At 43.4% G+C, this 21433-nt stretch overlaps 1 protein-coding gene across 1 annotated transcript; it reads left to right on the top strand.

Moving 5' to 3' along the window:
- Nucleotides 1-19646, top strand: IL26 (interleukin 26). Its single transcript, XM_008532804.2, is given in 8 exon segments — nt 1-256; nt 352-364; nt 367-419; nt 591-799; nt 8406-8514; nt 13105-13279; nt 16164-16229; nt 17236-19646. Coding segments are annotated over 7 exon segments (753 nt in total). The 5' UTR covers nt 1-85; the 3' UTR covers nt 16187-16229; nt 17236-19646.
- Nucleotides 19647-21433: the final 1787 nt, after the last annotated feature.

The raw sequence follows: 21433 nt of genomic DNA, 5'->3' as shown, positions 1-21433 counted from the left end.
AGTAAGTAGGTTATCCTCTCATCTAACCAATGCGAGGGGCTTTGGCTGCTGTGAGTGACACTGGCCCAGAGCCGGGTGGACGGAAATGTGGGTAAGTTGCACTTTGAGGTCTGGGTTGCTCTTTGTCACTCTGTCTCCTGCCGTTGTCAAGCACAAGCCAGCTGCCACCTCCAAAAGCTGCTACCCGTGGGGAACACTGTCCGGAGCTGTTGACATGCTGTGTGTCAAGGCGGCGTGGTTCAAAGCAACAATTCCAGTAAGTATTAGGCTCTGCTTGGAATGATGACGTGGAATTCTGGATAAAACACTTGTAATTCTGGATAAAACTTATTTCTCTTTGTTTCATTGTAGGAAGACCGCATAAAAAAATACGATTATTAAAAAAGAAAACAAAAAGGCTATTTATGGTAGGCTATAGGGTCTCTTCCTTTTTCATGCTTCTACTTGTTTGATGCTTTTTTCCTTGCATTTTAATTTTTCTGGATGGTCATTAAGTAATAGTCAGGGGGATGTTTCTGTGACATTTTACAAACGCTATTCATGGTTTACCTTATGCAATTTCTTTTATCTTATTTATAGAAAAACTGCAGATTCAAGGACAGCTTCTGTCCTTCTTCATGGAAGATGTTTTTGGTCAACTCCAACTACAAGTTCGCAGGGAAATACACTTTGTGGAAGAGTTTCACAGCCTTAGGCAGAAACTGAGCCGCTGTCTAAGTACGCACTGCAAATACCGGGAGTTTGATCCTGGAAACCTACCTAGAAAACAGCATGTAGAGAGCTGTCTCCACACCGAGGGGTGAGTACAAAGGGCTTGTGGTCCAGATGGAGAATCCTTCACCAGGGAAACAGCATCAACTCATAATGGCACTGTTCACGATTTCTTAAGGAATAGCACATAAAACATATTGAAGAGAGGTAAAATAACATGGAAAGCTCCTCAAAAAATGTTTATTTTTTATCATGCCCTCTTTATATGATTCCCAAGTAATTCCTTCATTCATTTAATGAATATTTCTTAGGCACCAACTATGTGCCGAGCGCTATTCTAGGCTGATACTGCTTTCTTCCTCTCTCTGTTTCTTTCCTTCTTTCTTCCTTCCACCCTTCCTTCCTTCCACCCTTCCTTCCTTCCACCCTTCCTTCCTTCCTCCCTCCCTTCCTTCCTTCTTTCCTTCTTTCCTTCCTTCTTTTTCTCTCATATTGATGAGAGATTTTAGATTGCCTTTTTCTTATTTATTTATCCAATTTTTTGTAGTTATATTCTTTTTAAGTCATAGTCACAGTCAAAACTTAAACAACGGCATATGTCTTCTTTGATACCTGAATTATTTGATGCTACAGTATGGTCGCGGCCACCATAAGTAATGGGGAATTAATTAAGAAAGCAAAAGTGACCACATTTCTCTGAAAACATCCGTAGTAATAAAGACAAGTACAGAAAAAACCCCCCCAAAACAAGCATAAGCCAATATCGGATTTGTGCAATATTAGGTGACTTTCCTCTGTGGGGAGTGTTGATCTTTTCTGTGACCTTGTCTGGGTTCCAGGCATGCTTTCTGCTGCCCCCTGGGCTGGGCCTTACAGGTGCGCACAGGTAGGGGGGTGCTGATGACTTCAGTCCTGGGGGTGCCCAGTGGAAACGAGCTGCCTACCTTTGGGCGTCATGGTCATTGAGACTTCAACGCTGGGCAGTTAGAGGTGGATTTTTATCCTTTAAGAGTTAGGATGTTTTTTCCTTTTTTTTTTCTTGTAGTCCATGAAGTGCTCAGTAACTCAGATTCCGGTCCATGATACAGAGAATTTTTATGAGGGTTAGGTGGTCAGATAGGTAATAAATTTCAACAAATTTACGTTGTCTTTTTCTTTGGTTGGTTTGATTTAAGTTGTGTCCTTGTTTAGGACTTGGGTTGCGTGGCTTTTCATAAACTGTCCTATTCCACTAAGGTGACAACAACAAGAAAAATTACAAAGCGGTCCCTCTTCGTAGAACACAGAGAGAACGCCCGGGGCCGGTGCCCTCGCCTGAAATAGAGGGAAGATCATTGCCCCTCTGTGCTTTATTCTGTACTTAACCTATGAAGTCACCTCATAAGACCGTGAATAGTATTAATGGTCTTAGATTAAATCGTTACACAATTTTATATTTCACTTTGCCCCCAGCTGGTTAGGTTATTATTACCCCAGTAAGAGTTTTCACCAGTAGACCCGGAGGGGAGAACAAACCCTCAAGGACTTAATGTTTGGGGAGATGGTGGGATGGTGAGGGTCCCTGCAGGCGACAGTGGAGTCCTCTGAGGGACAGCAAGCTTCTCTCATGTCAGCATCTGCAGACAGGATCCTCTTCAGGCTTTTTTTCTTTGTTTTGTTTTTTTTTTTTTTTTAAAGTACTTTCTGTTTCTCTTTCTGCTGGAGATCTTAGTTCCTCTGTGTGGGTGCTGTCCAGGCATGAGCCATCTGATTTAATTTAATGTTATCCTGATGAAGTTTGTTAATGACGGCGAGGCGCTGGAGGAAATCTTTGCCTGACACAGTACTGTGTATCTGGACACTGGAGCCCCAAAAGCCACGTCTGTGTTTTGCCCTTAATTCAGTTTCCTTGGGTCGAATAGCCAGAGAACACATAACGACAGCTATAACAGATCCAAGCAATGTTCTAGATGAAAACTTACAAAGCGTAGAACTGCCTGGGAACTCTGGTTTTCCTCGGTTTGTTTTTGGAGGAGCTTTTTCCCATGGGACCTCGGTCTGTTAACAGTGATGCTTCTTTCAGGGCCACACAGCAGGATGGGCGCCGGGTGGCACCTGTCACGCTGGTTGTGGCGGCTTTCCAAAGTGGCTGGCTCCCCCTTCTGGCCGAATGCTAACACATCATCCAGTCGCCCTGGCACAGCCTCCTTCCTGAAGCCGGCGCTGTTGGCTTCTGTTCCCGTCTCTCAAGCTCTGGGGTACACCAGCCACCTCTGGGGAGCTGCAGAAGAGACAGTCAGAGGACGGGCCTGAGCTCTGGCAAGCCTCTGCAGACGTTGCTTTAGGGAAATACGTGCTTGCCTTGTGTTTAATCTTTTGCCCAATCAGAATTTTATATTTTTGGCAAGAGAAACTGGTGTCTGTTTAATATAAATTCACTGAGCATCTGCCTAGGTGGAATTCTACACTAGTGGTTGGGGCAGGGTTTAGCAGGGAGAAGCTATAAAATATGAACTAGGCAGCATTAACTTAGCTGTGATACTTTCTTAATAAAAAATGGGCACTAAATATAGTCAACATATAAACAGCCAATATTTAGAAAATAATTACACTTGCTGTATTTCCCTTGTTGACTTGGTATTGGGGCTGTTACAGGAAAGATGCGTAAAACACAGACCTTGGCCTCTAGGAGTTTTACAGTGTGTGTGTGTGTGTTTGTGTATTTTGTGTATATGTGTGTGTTTGTGCTTGTGTATATGTGTGTGTTTGTGTATTGTGTGTGTGTGTGTGTGTTGATAGGAGGATTCTAGGTGGAAGGAAGGGGAGTGCCAGGTAACTTCACAAACAGTTACAAGAGGAGGACAGGAGACGTGCTGTCGGGACAGTCCTAGCAAAGCTCTGGGGATGCTCACGTCTGGACGGACCAGGAAAGGTTTCAAGAAGGAGGGAGGGGCTTTGAGAGGGGCCCTGGATTCTGTGGGTTCTATTTGCACAGAACCTTAACATATTTCAAAACTGGTCCAAGCCTTCTTGCACGATCTGGAAACAAGAGGAAATGGCCCAACCCCTGTTTCCAGCATCCAGAACTCTCGGCTAACGCTCAGGTTAGCGTGATAATATAGGCTAAATAGGATGTCGAGGGTTTTATTAAAAAACCAGCAGTGCATTCGTCATGTTGTTTCCAGAGCTAAATGCTATCTGAGTTCAAAACAGTTGACTTACATACAGAATTTTGGCATATAGTCCACTCGCTTACCACCGTATGTATTTGGGATTTGAATTAACGCCAACAATAAAGCGTTAGTGTGTGCTCTTCTGAAAATCATTTTTCCCCTCAAAACTTGGAAAAACAAAAAAAGCAAAATATATGATGCAGATTGCTCTGTATAATTTGTAGAATCCAACAATTATTTATTTTGTATCTTAATACGTTGAAGACACTTGTAAGGATTACTATTGTTCTTTATAATTTGTTACCTTGTAAAGGTATTTTTAAATGTTCTAGTTCTATGTGGATATTTTATTTCTGTTGCCACTTTTTAATGGACATCCAGAATTGTTAAACAAAAAAGATTACTATGCTAAAGACACAAAGAGATTTTAATTTTCGATAATACCTTTGCAGATCATATTCTGCCCTATTTTACCAAAAAGGCTTTCACTCTGGGTGAATTTGTTGATTATACACTGAACTAACTGGAATTTTTCATGTATCAAGAGCAAAGTACTAAATTCCTCCTTTAAAATTGACGGTGAACTTCCTTGGTGTTATTAGGACCATTTGGGTCAGGGAAATATTCCAGTCTCGGTGATGGAATACCGATGTATTGTATGACCAAATCTCATTAGCTTGGGGGTATAACCTGAGTTATATCTGAGTTATCCTTGGTGGGGGTTTTGCATCATCAGAGAAAAAACTTAACAACTGAGTCTATACCATCAGGAATTAGACGATGGATCACATGCTGTCAGCCGGGCGTGATCAGTGTTTCTTCCCTTGTTTCAGTTCACATGGAGCCGTCAGATCACTGGCTGTAGAGAGTGGCACAACTCTTCTGACATTAATACCACCAACCAACAATTGGACATTTCTAGACTTTAGATTTCTTAGTTCAAAATTCAGATACAAAACTAAAATGTCCGTGGCAAGTAAATAGTGCTGGTTTTTCCCCTTATTTGTTCTTTTCCAGATAACTTGGTGCCACTTATTACTATGTGATGAAGGCAAGGAAATACATAATTATCCACATTTTGAGGGTTGATGGATTTATACTTGATGGGCAGCCACTGTGTGGCTGGGACCAAGGGTTTTTCTTCCCTTCTTTCATTCCTTATTTCTTCCTTCTTCCCTCCCCCATCCCTCTTTTCCCCAAACATATTTTCAGAATATTCCGTGTACCTTCTCTAGGGCAATTTGCTAAATTGTCAATTTGCCAAATGGCCAACTTTTTGAATCCATTGTTTCTTTTACTTATTTGGGTTTCATTGATTGGCTTTTATTTTATCTTCATATGAGAGAATTCCTTCTTTTTAAGGAATATTCTAATTTGTCTCAGTTCCACATTCCTGCTTCTGGAATTGGAGACTGACAGTAGAGAGAAGGGGGACTGGGGGAATAGGGGAGAGTCAGAAGAAGTGAATATTTTTGAATATGCAGAATTCTTAGGAAGACATGTAGCATTGGTATATTCTTATGCACGGAAAGAATGCCTTTGTAAGAATTCTCCAAAGTCAAGATGCATTCAAGTATATGTACCAGTTTCAGTACTAGAGAGACACTAGCTGCTATAACAAATCCTCCCACAAATTTTAGCAGCTTCCCATTTTAGAACTTTATTTCTTACTCATGTAAAATTTCAGTTGGGATTTTTCTGGATGAAGTGTCTTTCCTCCACATTATGACTCAAGGATCCAGGCACCTTCCACATGGCAGCTCTGCCTTTCCCCAGGTCTTTTGCATTCAGCCAGGCCAAGGCGGATGAGGGCAGGAAGAGGACATGTCAGCTACTTATAAGCCTTGCTCCCACAGGACACCTGTCATTCTGCTCATATTCCATTGGCAAGAACGGGTTGCACAGCCACAGGAAGTGCAAGGAATCCTGGGAAGTGTAGTCTAGCTGATGGCTAGGAAGAAAATGAAATAGATTTTGACTAATAGCCAGCAGTCTAGCTATCCAAGAACTTTTCACCGTATATTATATGACCAGGGCCATGCTTAGCTTATAGGGTATGTTGGTGCAAATTAGAGAAAGAATATAGCTTTGTGTGAGCATGGGGTAGTGAACGGAACACCCCCTTAGACTGAGCACTCGTGCGCCCTCATCTGGACAATGGTACAGGGCGGTTCTGTTCATGAGTGCAGTCAGCGAATTGTTTCTCCTTATGAATATATTCTTCTCATGAATAAGAGTGGAACTGAGGCAGACGAAAGTTGAACTTTCCTTGAAGTGGTGTTATAAGGACAAATGAAAACCCAATCAACTGAAACTAAATGGTTAAAAGAAACAGGTAAATGTTGTGATTTGACTTTCTGCAAATCGGCTTACAGCAGCTTGGGCTGCTTCCGTATTTCCAGGTCCTGTGCTGGTGCTGGGTAGGAAAGGCCGGTACAGTTCTGTCCCTACTCTCCAGGGTCTACACTCTTCCTGGGAGTGGTGTAAACAGAGAAGGTCAATGGACCGCGAGCTGCGACGCCTGGGAAGGCTGAGTTTAGGGTCTCACGAAGTCACTGTGGAAGCACAAAGGAGGATGTCATTAATTCCGTCTGCTCCGGGGCTTGGGGTGTGTGCAGGGAGAGACTCAAAAGGGTGTTACTGAAGGAGGCAATGACTGAGTTTAATTTCTGGGGAATAAGGGGCAGGAATGGCAGGGGAGAAGCTTGAACAAGGGCTTGATGGTATGAAACACCATCCCGTATTCAGGAAACTGGATATAATTGGGTATGAATGTAAAGTGACTTGGGGAATGTGAGGAGGAGGCTGGTTGGTTGGATTTTAGCCAGGAGATGCTGATGGGGGCCAGGTGACGAAAGGCCTGGTAAGACTGGCTGAGGAGTTTGGATTGTATCCTGAAGAAAATGGAAAGTCGTTGGATGGCACAGCACGATGAAATATTCTATGTTTTAGGACGATCTCTTTGGTGACTGTAGAGGAGTGTAGATAGGGGTGAGACTCGAGGCAGAGGAGTCAATGAGAAGAGCCTTGCAATCATGCGCCCGGACTAAAGGGGTGGCACACTCTGGGACGAGCCCACGCTTTCTACTCAAGGGCTGGCTGGTAGTGGTGTCATTTACTGAGTGCAGAGGCAGAAGGCCTGGAGGAAGGTAGGCAAGTTGCTTTAGACCTGCTAAAAGCTTGAGGAGTCCATGCGCAAGGATAATCATGCATAGGATGTATGCTCTCCCTGGATGTTTTGTGTATTTGTAAAATTTATGATGCATTTATTAACGGATTTGTTGACACATAATCAGCATACAATTAACTGAATATTTGAAGTGTGTAATTTGGTAGTTTTGACTTGTATACACTTGTGAGACCACCACCACAATTAAGATAATAAACACATCCATAACCCCACAAAATTTCTTTGTGTTTCTTGGTAACCCTCTCCCTGTTTGCCCCGTCCCTCTGGCCCCAAGGAACCACTGATCTGCTTTCTGTCACTATAGCTTTGTCTGCATTTCCTAGAATTTAATGTAAATGGTATTATATGTGTTATACTCTTTTATGTCTGGCTTCTTACATCCAGTGTTATTTTGAGATTCATTCACGTTGTTGAGTGTATCAATAAGCCCTTCTTTTTGATTGCCAAGTAGTATTCCACTGTAAAGATATATTTCCATTTATTTCTCTATTCACCCATTGATGGATATTTTTTTTTCCACTTTTTGATCACAAATAAAACTGCTATGAATATTCACATACACGTCTTTGTTTGGGTAAATACCTAGGAGTGGAATGGCTGGATCATAGGTTAGGTGTGTGCCAAACTTTGTAAGAAACAGCTAAACTGTTTTCCAACATGGTTGTGGCATTTTACATTTCCACCAGTCATGTTGCCCAATATCCTTGCTATCACTCACTGTGGTCAATGTTTACAAATGTTAACCAGCGTGGCTGGAACCTAGTGGTATCATATTTGTTTTCGGTTTGCATTTCCCCAATCATTAACGAGATAGAGCATCTCTTGATTTGCCTATTTATTATCTATATATCTTCTTTGCTGAAGTGTCCAAATATTTTGCACCCCCAGCCCCCTTTTTAAAATTTGATTGTTTTCTTACTGAGTTTTGAGTAAGTTTGTTTTAAAACATATTCTGGATACAAGTCCTTTGTCAGATATATGATTTGCAAATATTTTCTCCCAGTCTATGACATCTTTTCATTATCTTAACAGTGTATTTTGAAGAGAAGAGATTTTAAATTCTGTTGATGTCCAATTTATCAATGTTTTTCTTTAATGAATCATGCTGGCGAGCTGTAGGGAGGCCGAGGGAGAGCACAAAGATGACATCTCCTGGCCTATGTTCCCTGAGAGCACCTCCGTAGCCTTTAGATTTGTGGTAAATCTGAAGCCTGTACTTAGGCTGAAGCTCCAGGTCAAGTAAATGGCCTTTTTCACAGGAAGACTGGGGTGTGTTTTGGTCTGCTGTCCGTGCCATGCCCTGGAGATGATAACCTGTCAAGAGCTGTCTCTCTGATTTTTCCTTTTCACAGGGCCCAGAAACATGAGGCTCCATGGACAGACACCACAGCTGGTGCCCACGGCGTCCCCTGTGTGGACCGTGCAAGCCTGCTGGCTTTAGCGGATCAGTGGGCGTGCTTGGTAATTTTTCTTTGAATATCAGACATTATAAATTTGACCTTATAGGGTCCTAGATAATTTTTGTATTTCTGTAAATATTATTGACCTTTGTTCCAGGACACAGGTAAATTATTTGAAAGCAGTTTGATTCTTTCAGATGTTGTTTTCAAGTTTCGTCAGTTAGGACCAGAGCCTTGCTTAGCTCAGTGCTCATTTTGCCCCGTGCTGAGGCAGCATGCTTCTGTCAGCTCTACCCAGTTCCCTGTGGCTGCTGTTTCCCCTCTCCTCTTTTTCCTCCTGCTTCTTCTTGCAATTTACTTGTTTAAAAAATCAGGTTATTTGTCTTACAGAGCTTCTCATACTCTGTATTTTTCTGATTGCATTTTCATCGGTTCACTGAATATATTCTTTTATTTTTTTAAGTAATTTTTCTTTTTAAAGATTGGCACCTGAGCTAACAACTCTTGCCAATCTTCCTTTTTTTCTTAAAGATTGGCACCTGAGCTAACAACTGTTGCCAATCTTCTTCTTTTTCCTTTCTGCTTTTTCTCCCCAAATCCCCCCAATACATAGCTGTATATTCTAGTTGTGAGTCCTTCTAGTTGTGGCATGTGGGACGCTGCCTCAACGTGGCCTGACAAGTGGTGCCATGTCTGCGCCCAGGATCCGAACCAGCGAAACCCTGGGCCCCTGTAGCGGAGCGCGTGAACTTAACCACTCGGCCACGGGGCCGGCCCAATATATTCTTTTCTTATTTCCCATAGATTAGTAATTACATATAGAGACTAGATCAGATTCAGTCTGAAGATGCTTTAAAGATTCCTGTAGATCTCAAATACTCTCAGACTGTATAGGGAACCTATAATTGCTTAGTTGAATTCATAAAATAACATACCTAATTGCTAGTGATCAACGTTGAAACTGAGAAAAAAAATTCCATTAGTTTTCAAGATTTCTTCATCTACTTTAATCAACATTTTGAGAGCCTGAATAGTAATTGGTAATTAGAGAGATACATTTCTTTATATTGATCGTATATAATTAATTGTGAAGTCTGACAAGTCTTGGCAAATAGAATATTTGTGTTTCCATTTCTTATAGCATACCTGATAAGTAATTTGTATCATCAGTTGCAACTAGCTTATCTACTTGTGAAGCATTGCCAACTATTTATCCTTCTAATTTCAAATATTTTTCTAATTACAACTGGTTAACTGATAAAACTAGAAGTAGGAAGTGAGACCAACCCTGTTCTGGTGTTTCCTTAACTGCGGAATCCAAAACCTGTCTTCAACCATACCAATAATCTCATCTTGTGGTTGTTGGAAGAATTAAATGAGATAATACAGAAAAGGGTCTAGCATGCAGCAGTTCTGCAAAATTGCCAGTGTCTTTCCTTACTGCTTTCCACACACAGAATACTCATTTTCTTCCAAATACATTTTCTCCACAATTTCCAAAGGAGTGGTTCTCTTAAACAATCAAATACCTTTTTAGTGCCTAATGTTAGTGTCGACTTCCATAATGTGTATAATATACAGTAGTACTCTGATTGACAGGTAAAGAGGCAATTCGTTCCTGGTAAATATGTTTTCTAATTTTATTATAGAATCTCCTTGTTGACAAATTCATTCCTTGGTTAATAATATATAGCTTCTCCGTCAAATTGTGGGCACAGCTCTATCACTTCATGTACTAAATTGCATGGACTTGTTCTTTTTTTTATTGAGATATAATTGACATATAACATTATATTAGTTCCAGGTGTATACCATAATGATTTGATATTTGTATCAATTGCAAAATGATCACCACAATACGTCTAGTTAACTTCGTTGCATGGACTCATTCTGATACATGATAATTATGCTGAGGATTTATAAAGTTATGCTATCCTAGTATCTTTTTGTATTTAAGGTATTTAGAACTCTTCCTAGTTTTTTTTCTATGATTGGAAAATGGAGAAATGTTTTGTGAGGGTCTAAGATTATTGTAGGTAAGTGAGATTATATACACTTATTTATGTCAGATGATTCTGCTAGTTATAGAGAATAGAAAAATGGCATCATGCTTGCAAATTCTTCTGATACATATTTACTCAGGTACTGGTTATCCACCATTTGTTTTTTAAAATTAAATGTCTGACTATGAATTTGGTTTTGAAGAGACACTGGTTTATAGTTTAGTTACTCTTTCCTTCTTTCATGCAACCTCCTTGGTTGCAAATATAGTCACGCTTTAATTTAATTTAATTAACTTATTTTTTGAAGTTTGTTCTTTATTGAGGTAACTGGTTTATAACATTATATAAATTTCATGTGTACATCATTATGTTTCAATTTCTGTGTAGACGACACCATGTTCACCACCCACAGACTCATTGCCATGCATCAGCACACAGGTGTGCCCTTTTACTCCTTTTGTCTTCCTCCCGGCCTCCCCTCTGGTAAACACCAATCTAATCTCTGTAGCTATGTGTTTGTTTGTTGTTGTTGTTTTTATCTTCCAGTGAAATCTTGCCATTTGTGACAACAATAAACTAATTTTAAAATTTTCTTTCTGACTTTCCTCTAAACCTTTCTGGTCTCAGTGGTTCTGTGTTAACGTCCTAGTGCCCACACTTTCACCAAGCTGACGTTTAATTTTTTTAAAAATCTATTTTCAAAACAGGCTACACTGATATACTTTTCTCAATTTTTATTTTAAATGCACCTCAGAGGCTGGCCCCGTGGCCCAGTGGTTAAGTTCCCTGCTCCACTTCCACGGCCTGAGGTTTGGGTGGTTCGGATCCTGGGGACAGACATGGCGCCGGTCACCAAGCCATGCTGAGGCGGCATCCCACATAGCACAACCAGAAGGACCTACAACTAGAATATACAACTATGTACTGGGGGGGCTTTGGGGAGAAAAAGGGGAAAAAAAAGGAAGAAGATTGGCAGCAGATGTTAGCTCAGTGCCAATCTTTAAGAAAATAAGTAAATAAATAAATGCACCTCAGATAATATTTGTAAGACATCACAGGAAAAACTGCAAGAAGTTACTAAGATTTACTTAAAACTCTACACCTGCTGCCATACAATAAAGTTAAGTTAATTTAATCTTTAATTCAATCCCGTATCTATCTATTTTTGGGGAAAGTTAGTTTCAGGAAATCAAGGCCATGGCCAGAGTACGAACTATCTTAACCATTAAGGTCAACTAAAAAAAATAAATAAATAATCCACACAAATCAAAAAGAGATGGTGACAGCCCGGTGTGAAGTTGTATGCTGAGGGAGATAAAATATAACAGATTTCACGTGTGGTTTTACACTCCTCCCGTGAGGGTGAGACTGCGAGGTTACTGTATATGTTTATAATAGGATATAATACAATAAAACTCTTTTCGTCGGAAGGATCTGAGGTGTTCTTTGTTCGAACAAAGTATGAGTAGTTCCCTCTCCAAAGGACGGTATCGGTGCGCAGCTGGCCCCTCACTGACCCACGTGCTTCACTTCCTCGGAATTATCAGTGGTGAGAGATTTTCCATTTTCACTTAGCTGTCATACACAATACCAGTTTGTGTGATTTTTCAAACATGTGAGGATATTGGGGACACAAATTAAGGATTGTACTATTTGTTCCTCCCATTGTTTTAAGCAAAGCGCTAATGCTGATGAACGCCTAGGACACGCTTCAAACTCTTATTAAGCCAGCAGGCTTCCTGGACCCTGAGCCGTCAGCTGGGGCTTGCATTTCATTCACTCATTCATTCATTCAGCAAAACCTCATTGAATATCTAGTATTTTCTGAACGCTATTCCAGGTGCTGGGGGTTGAACAAAGATTGACAGGTAACACCCTTGTCCTTACAGAACTCCTTGAACACGCTTTCAGCCAGTCTCAGACTGAGACAGGGGCTGTGCTCCGGCGGGGCTGGAGGCTGGGGGCCACGTGCAGGTTGTCGAGTCTGGGGTTTCAGCTGGGACTGGAAGGGTGTTTAACCTCTCTGCTCTCTCCAGCCTCGGAGCATCCTGCTTCCTCTGCCTGCCTGTCCCATCTCCCTGCTCCTTCTGCTCCATCTTACTCGCGCTTTAAAGTGCAACTCATTTGTCTTCTCCTTCTGAGAGCCCACAGTTGATCGCCTCTGCTCTGTCCCCCAGAACAGTTGTGTTTTTTTTCTTTTGTGAATCACAGTATTTATCACATAGCACTGTAAATTTGCATCACTGTCTGTCTCAGTACACTGTGAGCCAGCACTTGTGCCCAAGGCGATTTTCATCTCGTCGGGTACTTTTATAAACTGAATAAACCAAGGCTGGGTGGGCATGGCTAGCGTCTGGTGAGTATGCAGTAAAACGTATTGACTTGACGATGAGTGATTGGGCCGTGGCCTCGGGTTTGTTCCGTGACTATCTCACGCTTCTCTTGGAGGCGGTCCTGGTGATTCCAGCCTACTGTAAACGGCCTCTAGTCTAGATGGCGTCTGCTTTGGCTGTTTCTCAAATCATCAGCCGTTTCTGCAGTGAAACTGCTGACCCTTCGTTGTGCATTCTGTTTTCAGCAAATGCAACTATACACAGAAATAAAAGGTAAAGGAAACTATTCTTTTACAAACTCCTCCTTCCAAGCAGACCAGTCTGAATACGGCAGTAAAATCTGGCTGTCCCATCGGGGCTGTAGACATCTTTAGAGCAGTGAGGAAAATGAGAACCTTCCGCGTCACATCTTTACCGGGATCAGCTCCAGGAAGTGGAGCTGGAGGCACCAGAGAGCGTCCCATAGGCTCGAGTGGCAACAGTGGAATTGGTAAGTGTTTTTGCTTTTTGGCCAAACTTAGTTTTTCTCCTTTTCTACTCACCTCGTTCCTCCTAGGACAGCGTGTGCCTCGATGGAGCGAAGTCAGAGGCCTTTCTGGTCCTTCCCACCTGCTGTAGGGCGCACTGTGGGTCCCAGCTCTCTGGCAGAGGGCAGAGTCCACAGGAAAGCCTCAGTGATCTCTCGTTTCTGTAAGAACGGACAGCGTTGCGTTGGCTTCTTTGGTCTCCCCCTCTCAGTGTTAAATCTTTAAATCCTAACACGTGTATATTTTGTATCGTCCATGTGACTTGTTTCTTCTGTGCTTTGTAATTGATCCCTGCATCTGAGAACTTTGATATACTGCCTGGAAAGTAGGCGAGTATTGATTCTGCTTATGAAGTCCCCTTTTTTCCAGTTGCAATTGGGGCCAACTACTTTTATATTCGCTATTTCGGGCCAGAAGGACTTCGAGTCTCCTCAAACTCTCAGTTTCTAAAATAGTGGGCGGACTTCTCTAAATTCTTTCCTTAGCTGCTGTCTTGTTTGGAACTGGACTTGGTGTTTCTAGAATTTCTGTTTGCAGTTCTAATCTGAAAAAAAAAATCAAAAAAGAAAACAACACCTTTCCACCCCACCCCATCCCCGTACCCATGGGATTTCTCCTTTTGTTCATTATCACATTGTCCATTTTCAGGTTGAAATCTTCTCCCTCTCGGCCAATCGGCTTAGTCTTTGAAAGCTATTTACATCATTTCCCCTCATGTCATCCAGAGCACGGATCTTGCATCTAATCTCTCTTTGGAACCAGATTTTGCAGGTTTTCAACAAGAGTTTGCCTTAGTTGGAATATCTTTTCCAAGTTATGCTGTTTTTTTTTCAGCGTAATATAGTTGTCTGAAATACAGACTCTGAGGGCAGACAGAGCGCTGGGGTTCAGATCTCCGCTCTTCCCTTTGCTAACTGTGTGAACACAGGCATAAAGCTGGCCCCCTGCTTCTGTTTCCTAACCTGTAGAAGGAGAATCATCATAGCGCCTGTCTCACAGGGTCCTTGTGAGGAGCGAACGAGATAATGTGATTACAGCCTCCAGATGAGTGACTGACAGGACGCGTGTTGATTACTGATATTTTCACCCGACAGTCTCAGGATTTCTGTCTTCACTTGAGGGGGAATTGGGATAAAGAAGGGAGCTCCTGGAACTACTGAATTTTTACCCTCTAATACTGATCTTGTACTTTGCTGATTTTCCTAGATCTACAGCTACCTTGAACTTAGTGCATCACGGACTGCCTGACCCGTAGTAGGCCCTTGCTGACCGTTGTTGAATCAGTGACTGTGTTCTCTGACGTTGTTACCACTGTCTCAGATCTATCACGCATTGTTTTGGCCTCAAGGATTTGGTCTGGGTTGAAATGTCACCCTGTTGGTTCAGGGCCCTTCTCACACGGAGGGCCAGCTCTGTGCTATGAATTCTACAAGCTGCCCCCTGACTGGAATGTTCTGTGTCTGTAGCTCTCGGGTGCCTGAGCAGGAAAGCTGATTCCTTCCTGTGCAGCCACTGAACTGGAGGTCGGGTCCCCACCTGGGCAGAGTCGTGACACCATCCCTACCTTTGAGCTGCTGCGACCGCCTTCAGGACCAACTGTCCTGTCCGTCAGTTGTTTTCTCTTGATAGGAAAGGAGCCTGGATGCCACCCCTTGTCCTCGTCTCTTCTTTGGGTTCTGGCCTGAAAGGACCTATTGGTTGACGCTGGCCATGTTTTATTTGTTTTACTAGGTGTTGTTATTTAACTGTTTCCACTTCATTGAATGTTATCTTTATTGATGCATCTGACACTATCTTTTCACTAGGTCAGGACACCCTGTGACACCTCGGGTGGGTGACTTAACCACTGGGGCCTTAGTTTTCTTTTCTGTAATTGAAAAGAATTGGCCTGTACCATCTCCTCGGTCTATTCCGGTGCTAAGGTTTTATGAGTAAAGACTAGGTAGATAAAGGAGACTCCTTCACCTTTTTCTTCTCTTCCCTTTTCTCTGATTAACCGCATGAAAGTTTGTGGGAGAAGAGAGGATGGTGTTAACTTCCCCCAACTTGACTCCTAAGCAATTCCTGTGCTCAGATAGGGTTTGAAAATTCACCTCGTCCAAGGAGGCTGGCAGTTTCCCCCAGCCAGGCTACCAGCCACTTCTCAAGACATCAGCCTGCTCCTTCTCCTGATTTAGAAACTAATATTAATTTTCTGGTGCTTTCTCCTAGCAAGCGATGCCTAAATATTGTACTGTGCAGTGTACATAACAGCCAGGGTGATTTTTCAAAAAGTAAATTTTTTCTTGTCATTCCCACATCTCCCATGTTTTCCATGTCTCTCTTGCTCCATTGTCCCAGCCTTGCTGCCTCTTTCTTTCAGTTTCTGGAAAGCACTAAGTCTTTCCTGCCTCACGGCCTTTGCACGCCTTTCCTCTGCCTGAGATATTCTCTCCTGTGCATCCCCCCCGAACCCTCTTTTCTTCCTTCACTTCCTCGCATAGCTGACTCCTTCTCATTTTTCAGATCTTAATCTAAATGTCGTTATTCAAAAGAGCCCTCCCTGGCCACTCAGTTGAAAGCAGGTCATTCCTATAAATCCTTGTCGTAGAGTCTGTGCGTTACACACACAGCTCTAATTGTAACTTGTACATTTTTCTATTTTGTCTGTTGTCATATTTATCGTCTGCTTCCCCCATGAAGCTGTAAGCTCCGTGAGGACAGGGACCCTGTATTACTTTATTACCAGTGCATGGCCGTGCCAGGCATGCTATGCCTCCTCACTGAAGGCCTGTTGGACGGATGGAAGAGTGAGTGTGATTACAGCATCTTCAACAATATGATCTGTGTTTCCTGTTGACTCCTTAGATTTCCTATGCCTCGTCAGCTAGAAAGATAAAACCCAGTACCAGGATGAAAAGAACATTTTATAAGGTAAGTATTCCACATCCTTGTTTTTGAATACTTTGTTTTTTAAAATATAAAAGATTTCTGCTTTCATATCTCTACTTCATCTGCAGATTGGAAGCGAAGGGATCTGCAGAGCAGTCAGGGAACTGGGTATCCTTCTTTCCTGGATTAAACAATTCCTGGAAAGCATTAAGCAATTCAAGAAGCCAAGTGCATTGATTTGATTGTTATTTTGAAATATAATGAGAATCACCAGAAGTAAATTTATAACAGTGTGTTTCTTTTAAAAAATTATGTACATAGTACTGACAGCAGGTTAGATGATTCAGAATAGACTAGAGGAATTTAACATCATAAAGTTTTGGAGATAAGCAAATTGTCACTACTATGTACATTTTCTGAATTTTCGAAGAATGATTTCATCATGGACATGTTTTGTTACTCCCGAGTACATTGTATAAATTTAATTTAAAAGTGTATAACCAGAATTAACTCATGTAACATTTATGGAGGGAAAATGACAGCTTTCTGGGATACAATATAATGGTACTGAGATTTAAATAGATGCCCTGTATGTGATTATTATCTACTTAAGGGTTTGATGGGTATTAATTATGCCCAGTGTGAACTTAGCTGCTAATAGATTTTGATTTTAATGAAATAAGCTGTGTTTCCTTCTCCTGGATATCCTTCCTATGACAGTGATTTCACTGAGTGCATTGGGTAACAACAGATTGACCACATAGGACACACATGTAGACTAAGTACTGGAAATGGTTTACTAGGAACGACTTTGACAGATAACCCAAGCCACAGAAACTACAAGTAGCCAAGAAGAAATGATGCCTAACTTGCTAATGCTCCTTCGGGCGCTGAACAATTAGGAAAGTTGATAGAGGCAAACAGAAGTCTAAATGCACCTCAGATTCCACCACAGAAAAATTTCCATAGTGTTCCCCAGACCTGACTTGCCCAGCCAGCCCTTCAGTTAAATGAGTAATAGGGCCTGACCGTTGTTTTCCATTTTCAGACTCTACTTCATGGCTATTGGGCAGTTTCAGCCAGCAGCTTGTGTGATGGCCAACTCACTTTCACAAAGCATCGTCGTGCACCTACTGCTCACCGACAACACTGTGATCTGGTGTGTTGTGATGTGAGTGGGGGTGCTTCCTGAAGGCCTTAGTGGATTTTGTCCTCAGCACCTCTTCTCTTCACTGCTTTCCCACCATCCAGGTCTTCTTGTCAATCATACGGTCATTTTTCTATTCACGAAGGGCCACCCTGTCTTGATTTATCTCATATTCCAAAATTGCCTCTTTGTTCCCTGTCCCTCCTCCTTTCTGCCTTCTCCATCAAGCCCCTTAGGCCCCATGTCTTATCTCTAGTGGGGACCTCATTACTGGACAAATCCACAGGGAGGCAAAGGTGTGGGGAGCAGAGGGGACTGGCCCCGGGGAGACTGGAGGACCCTCTTCCTCACGTGCTGCTGATCTCGGGCCCCCAGTGCAGGCTCCGAGGCCGTCAGCAGTGGGCAGGCTTCCTTCTTGGGGAACACTTGGGAGAGGTGGTATCCGGGGGATCAGGAGCCTCCCCTGGGCTTTGCAGTGGACCTGAGAGGAGGCAGTGCACCCACGGCCTCTCATTGCCCCACTTCCAGGGCCCTTTGTCTTCCAGGAACAGACTCCCCTCACGTTTCCACTTCCACAGAGCCTGGAGTCTCCTCCGTTCTTAAGCTGCTGCTTTATTTAGGGACTCCACACATGAGAGGAGCTGCGAAATAGTCATTTGCTGGTTGGCAAACTTCAGGTCCTTATGGATAGAATTTCCCCTGTGTTCCCCAATGCCTTTGGTTGACTGAATTCAATGTTTTTGTTTGTTTGCTTGTTTCCCAAATTCTTTGGTTTGCTCAGAACAGCCAAAAGGCTGATAAACTCAGTCCGAAGCACTATGGGAATTTACAAGTCATCGCTGAGTAAAAAAACAATATTCATGTTCTGGTGCCTATCTGCAAGCAAATTTTTTTCAAATGCTGAGAAGAAAAGCACAGTTTTAGTGTGTTTGAGTAAAGACTGGTGTATTGAACAGGCAGCTAAAGAGAGAGAAGCTGGGGTCCTTGTGCACAGCGAGGGAACTGTGCTGGTGGGGTCCCTGTGGGCTCAGGGTCCTTCCCTCCGATTTATAGGTGCCACTCTGGGCTTTATCAGAACCAGAGACGGTTACAGTTTGGGAAATGGCCACATAGCCCCAAATGTTCATGGGATGCTCTATCAGCCCCAAAGCTATGGAGCATATTGCTTCTGATAGAGCCCTCCCGGATCGTACCTAGGAGACTAAATTCCCATCAAAATGTTTATCTGTCAGTATGTGATTAGAGCTAAAGGAGTTGAACCTGTCCTTAGCACGGGGTGGAGCAGAGGGAGCCTGAGTACAGTGAGCAGCCTGGAGTGGTGGAAAGAGCCGTTAGTGGGGTCAAGAGACCCAACTAGTCCCAACCCTGAATCATCAGCAGGTCACTCATAGAAAATATCAACGCCCTCGCAAGCCGACCCCTCACCCCTCATCCCTTCCTCTACACCACTTCTCTCCCACTGGCATGCTTGTATTGACTTGTTTTTTATTGACTGTCTCCACTGTATCAGAATTGGCTCTGTGGGACAGGACTTCTGTCTGTCTGTTCCCTGCAGGGTCCCCAGCACCCAGAACGGGGCTTGGACACAGGGCTCTCGGTAAGCATGTGGTGAATGTGTGACCCCATGAGTGAATGGGTTGAGGCCTTGGCCCTGCAGCTCTCTTAGGACGTGTGGCCAATGTCAGGTCACTTCGCCTCCGGGTCCTCCGTTTCTGGATTGGTCCTGGGTGAAGTTAGTAACCACGGGTGACCTATACAGGTATCTGCACAAGGAGGGACTTCCCTTAGTCCAGCTACGCTGCCCTCTCAGGGGCTCACACACTCTTCTTCTCTTCCCACCACCTACCCCCAAGGCCTGCTTTGCCTTGTTAATTTCTCCGGATGCTTTAAGGTTTCATTCAGACGTCATCCTGCTGTTAATGGTTTCACCCATGCTTTTCTTCTTCACAGAACCTATCATAAATATGAATCCTCTGTATATTTAATATCTGTTTCTCCCACTAGATTGTCCTACTGTCTGATTCACTGCAGTTCTGCCCAGACCTTTATACACAGTATGTGCCCGATAAATATTTATTGAATGAATAAGTGAGTGAAGAAGTGAACTGGATTCGACAGCCTGTGAGGTTTCTTCCAGTTTGGGCACGTCTGCTGCCGTAATTTTCACTGGTTGGCGTGAACCGTGAGGAGTGTAACATGACAGTGCTTACCCCCTTGAGTCCTCTATGAGCACCATTTTATTATCTGCAAAACAGTGTATTTAAATCAACATAATTTTTACTTGCCCCAAATAAAAGGTACCTGTAAATAAATATATGACTCTTAAAATTGGTTACTGAACTTAAACGAACACGTTCTTAGCTGAAACATGTTCGTTTGAGTACCGTGGGGAATCGTGCAAACCCCAGGTGGAATGTGTCTCCTACATTGGGAAACACTGCATTATAATGAATTTCCACTGCCTCATTCTGGTCCAACTTAGAAATAGTTGCCAATTAGAACTTGGTCATTTTAACCTACCCACAGATACCAGTTTAGAAAAAGTCAAGCCACGATGTTCGGGTTTCAAACCGGTTTCAGAACTCCTGTCATTGTTTCCAGAGACGGAGGTACCACAGACGCTCACGCAGTCAGTCAGTCATTCCGTGGGGCTGATGAGTACGGCTCTCGACAGAGGAGGCTGGGATGGTGGCACAGCCCTCGTCCTTCCCCCGTCAGCCCGCGGGGTGAGTGGGCTCTGCGCAGGTAGCCGAGATGGATGCGGCTCCCCGGGGAGGGTCGCTGTGGGAGTCCCTGTTAGCGGTCAGATGCGTGCGTGGTGGCAGGAACAAAAAGTAAAAGCTCAGCCAGGCTGAGGAGAGAAATAGAAAATCCCGAAAGCAGATGCAGAACTGTGCTGTGACTCCCCACACGTCACGAAGACTCATGAGAGTGGAGTCCTTCACTCGGGCTGTCAGGTGTTAACTGAGAGGAAGTCCAATTGCTTCTGTGAACATTTACTGAATGCTCACTATCTGCTAGGCACACGGTCATGGCTGAGGTAATAACGATAAATAAAACTCAGTATCTCTCCAGCAATGTAGGACCTAGGAAGAGAGATAGTAGACAAACAGTCACACGGTGAAACGCGAGCACTGACGGAGCCTCGTGGAAAGTGCGGTGGAGTGGCCATCAGGCCACGCTGCCCTGAGGAGTGGAGTTTGAGGTCGTGTATCCTGTAGGACTCGGCTCAGGTGTCGTCTCTCCCAGCAAGGCTTCCTTGGTGCCCTCCTCCCAGCCTGGCTCCCTGCTGGGTTCCAGGCCCCTCGCACAGCACGTTTCCAGAACAGCAGTTACCACGTCGTCTTATAGGTTTCTGCCTCCTTGCTCATCTCCTTCTTGAAGGCACAGCCAGAGACTTACTTAGCGTTGTGTCCTCAGTGCTCAGCACAGTGCTTGTCACACAGCAGGCACTCAGGAAATGTTTTTGGAAGGAAACAATGGCAAACAACAGTGGCAGTGAGGCTGGAAAGGGGAAATGGATTGGGGAGAAGACAGGAGGTAAAATTGGTAGAATTTGGTGACCAACTGGTTAAGGAGGGATGGGTGCAGAGGAAGCAGTCTGAGACGACTCTAAGGTTTTGTGTTTTTACTGATTTGTAGTGAACGAGGACTCAGAAAAGAGCATTGTAATGAGATTCTAGCATTTCCTTTTGGCCAAACACAGAAATGCTTTGAAATTTGGACTTCATAGGAGCATAGAATCTCATAATTTGAAAGGACCAGTCAGGCCACATGGTCCAACTCTGCATCTTATACTAGAACCTTCTTCGTAACACTGCTCCCATCTAGCGTATGCTTACATTGAGAAGAGCCCTCTGTATCTGTAAATAATCCTGCTTTTGGAAAACTGTTTCTATTGGTCTGAAATCTGTCCTCTTGAAACTTATCGTACCTTTCTCCTAGTTCCCAAACTCGGGGTTTAGAGTGATTCTGACCCGCCTCCTACAGGACAGGTGGAGTCGTTAGGAGGATGCTGGGGAAGAGGAGGTTCTGCCCCTTCCTCTTAAAGGCTCAGCTGGAAGTGACGACCACCCTCTGTGCGCACAGACCAGGCCAG

The sequence above is a fragment of the Equus przewalskii genome, chromosome 5, assembly GCF_037783145.1.
Source record: "Equus przewalskii isolate Varuska chromosome 5, EquPr2, whole genome shotgun sequence".
Classification (NCBI taxonomy): domain Eukaryota; kingdom Metazoa; phylum Chordata; class Mammalia; order Perissodactyla; family Equidae; genus Equus; species Equus przewalskii.
The sequence above is the reverse complement of the archived record's forward strand: the minus strand, read 5'-3'. Positions and strand labels throughout refer to the sequence as shown.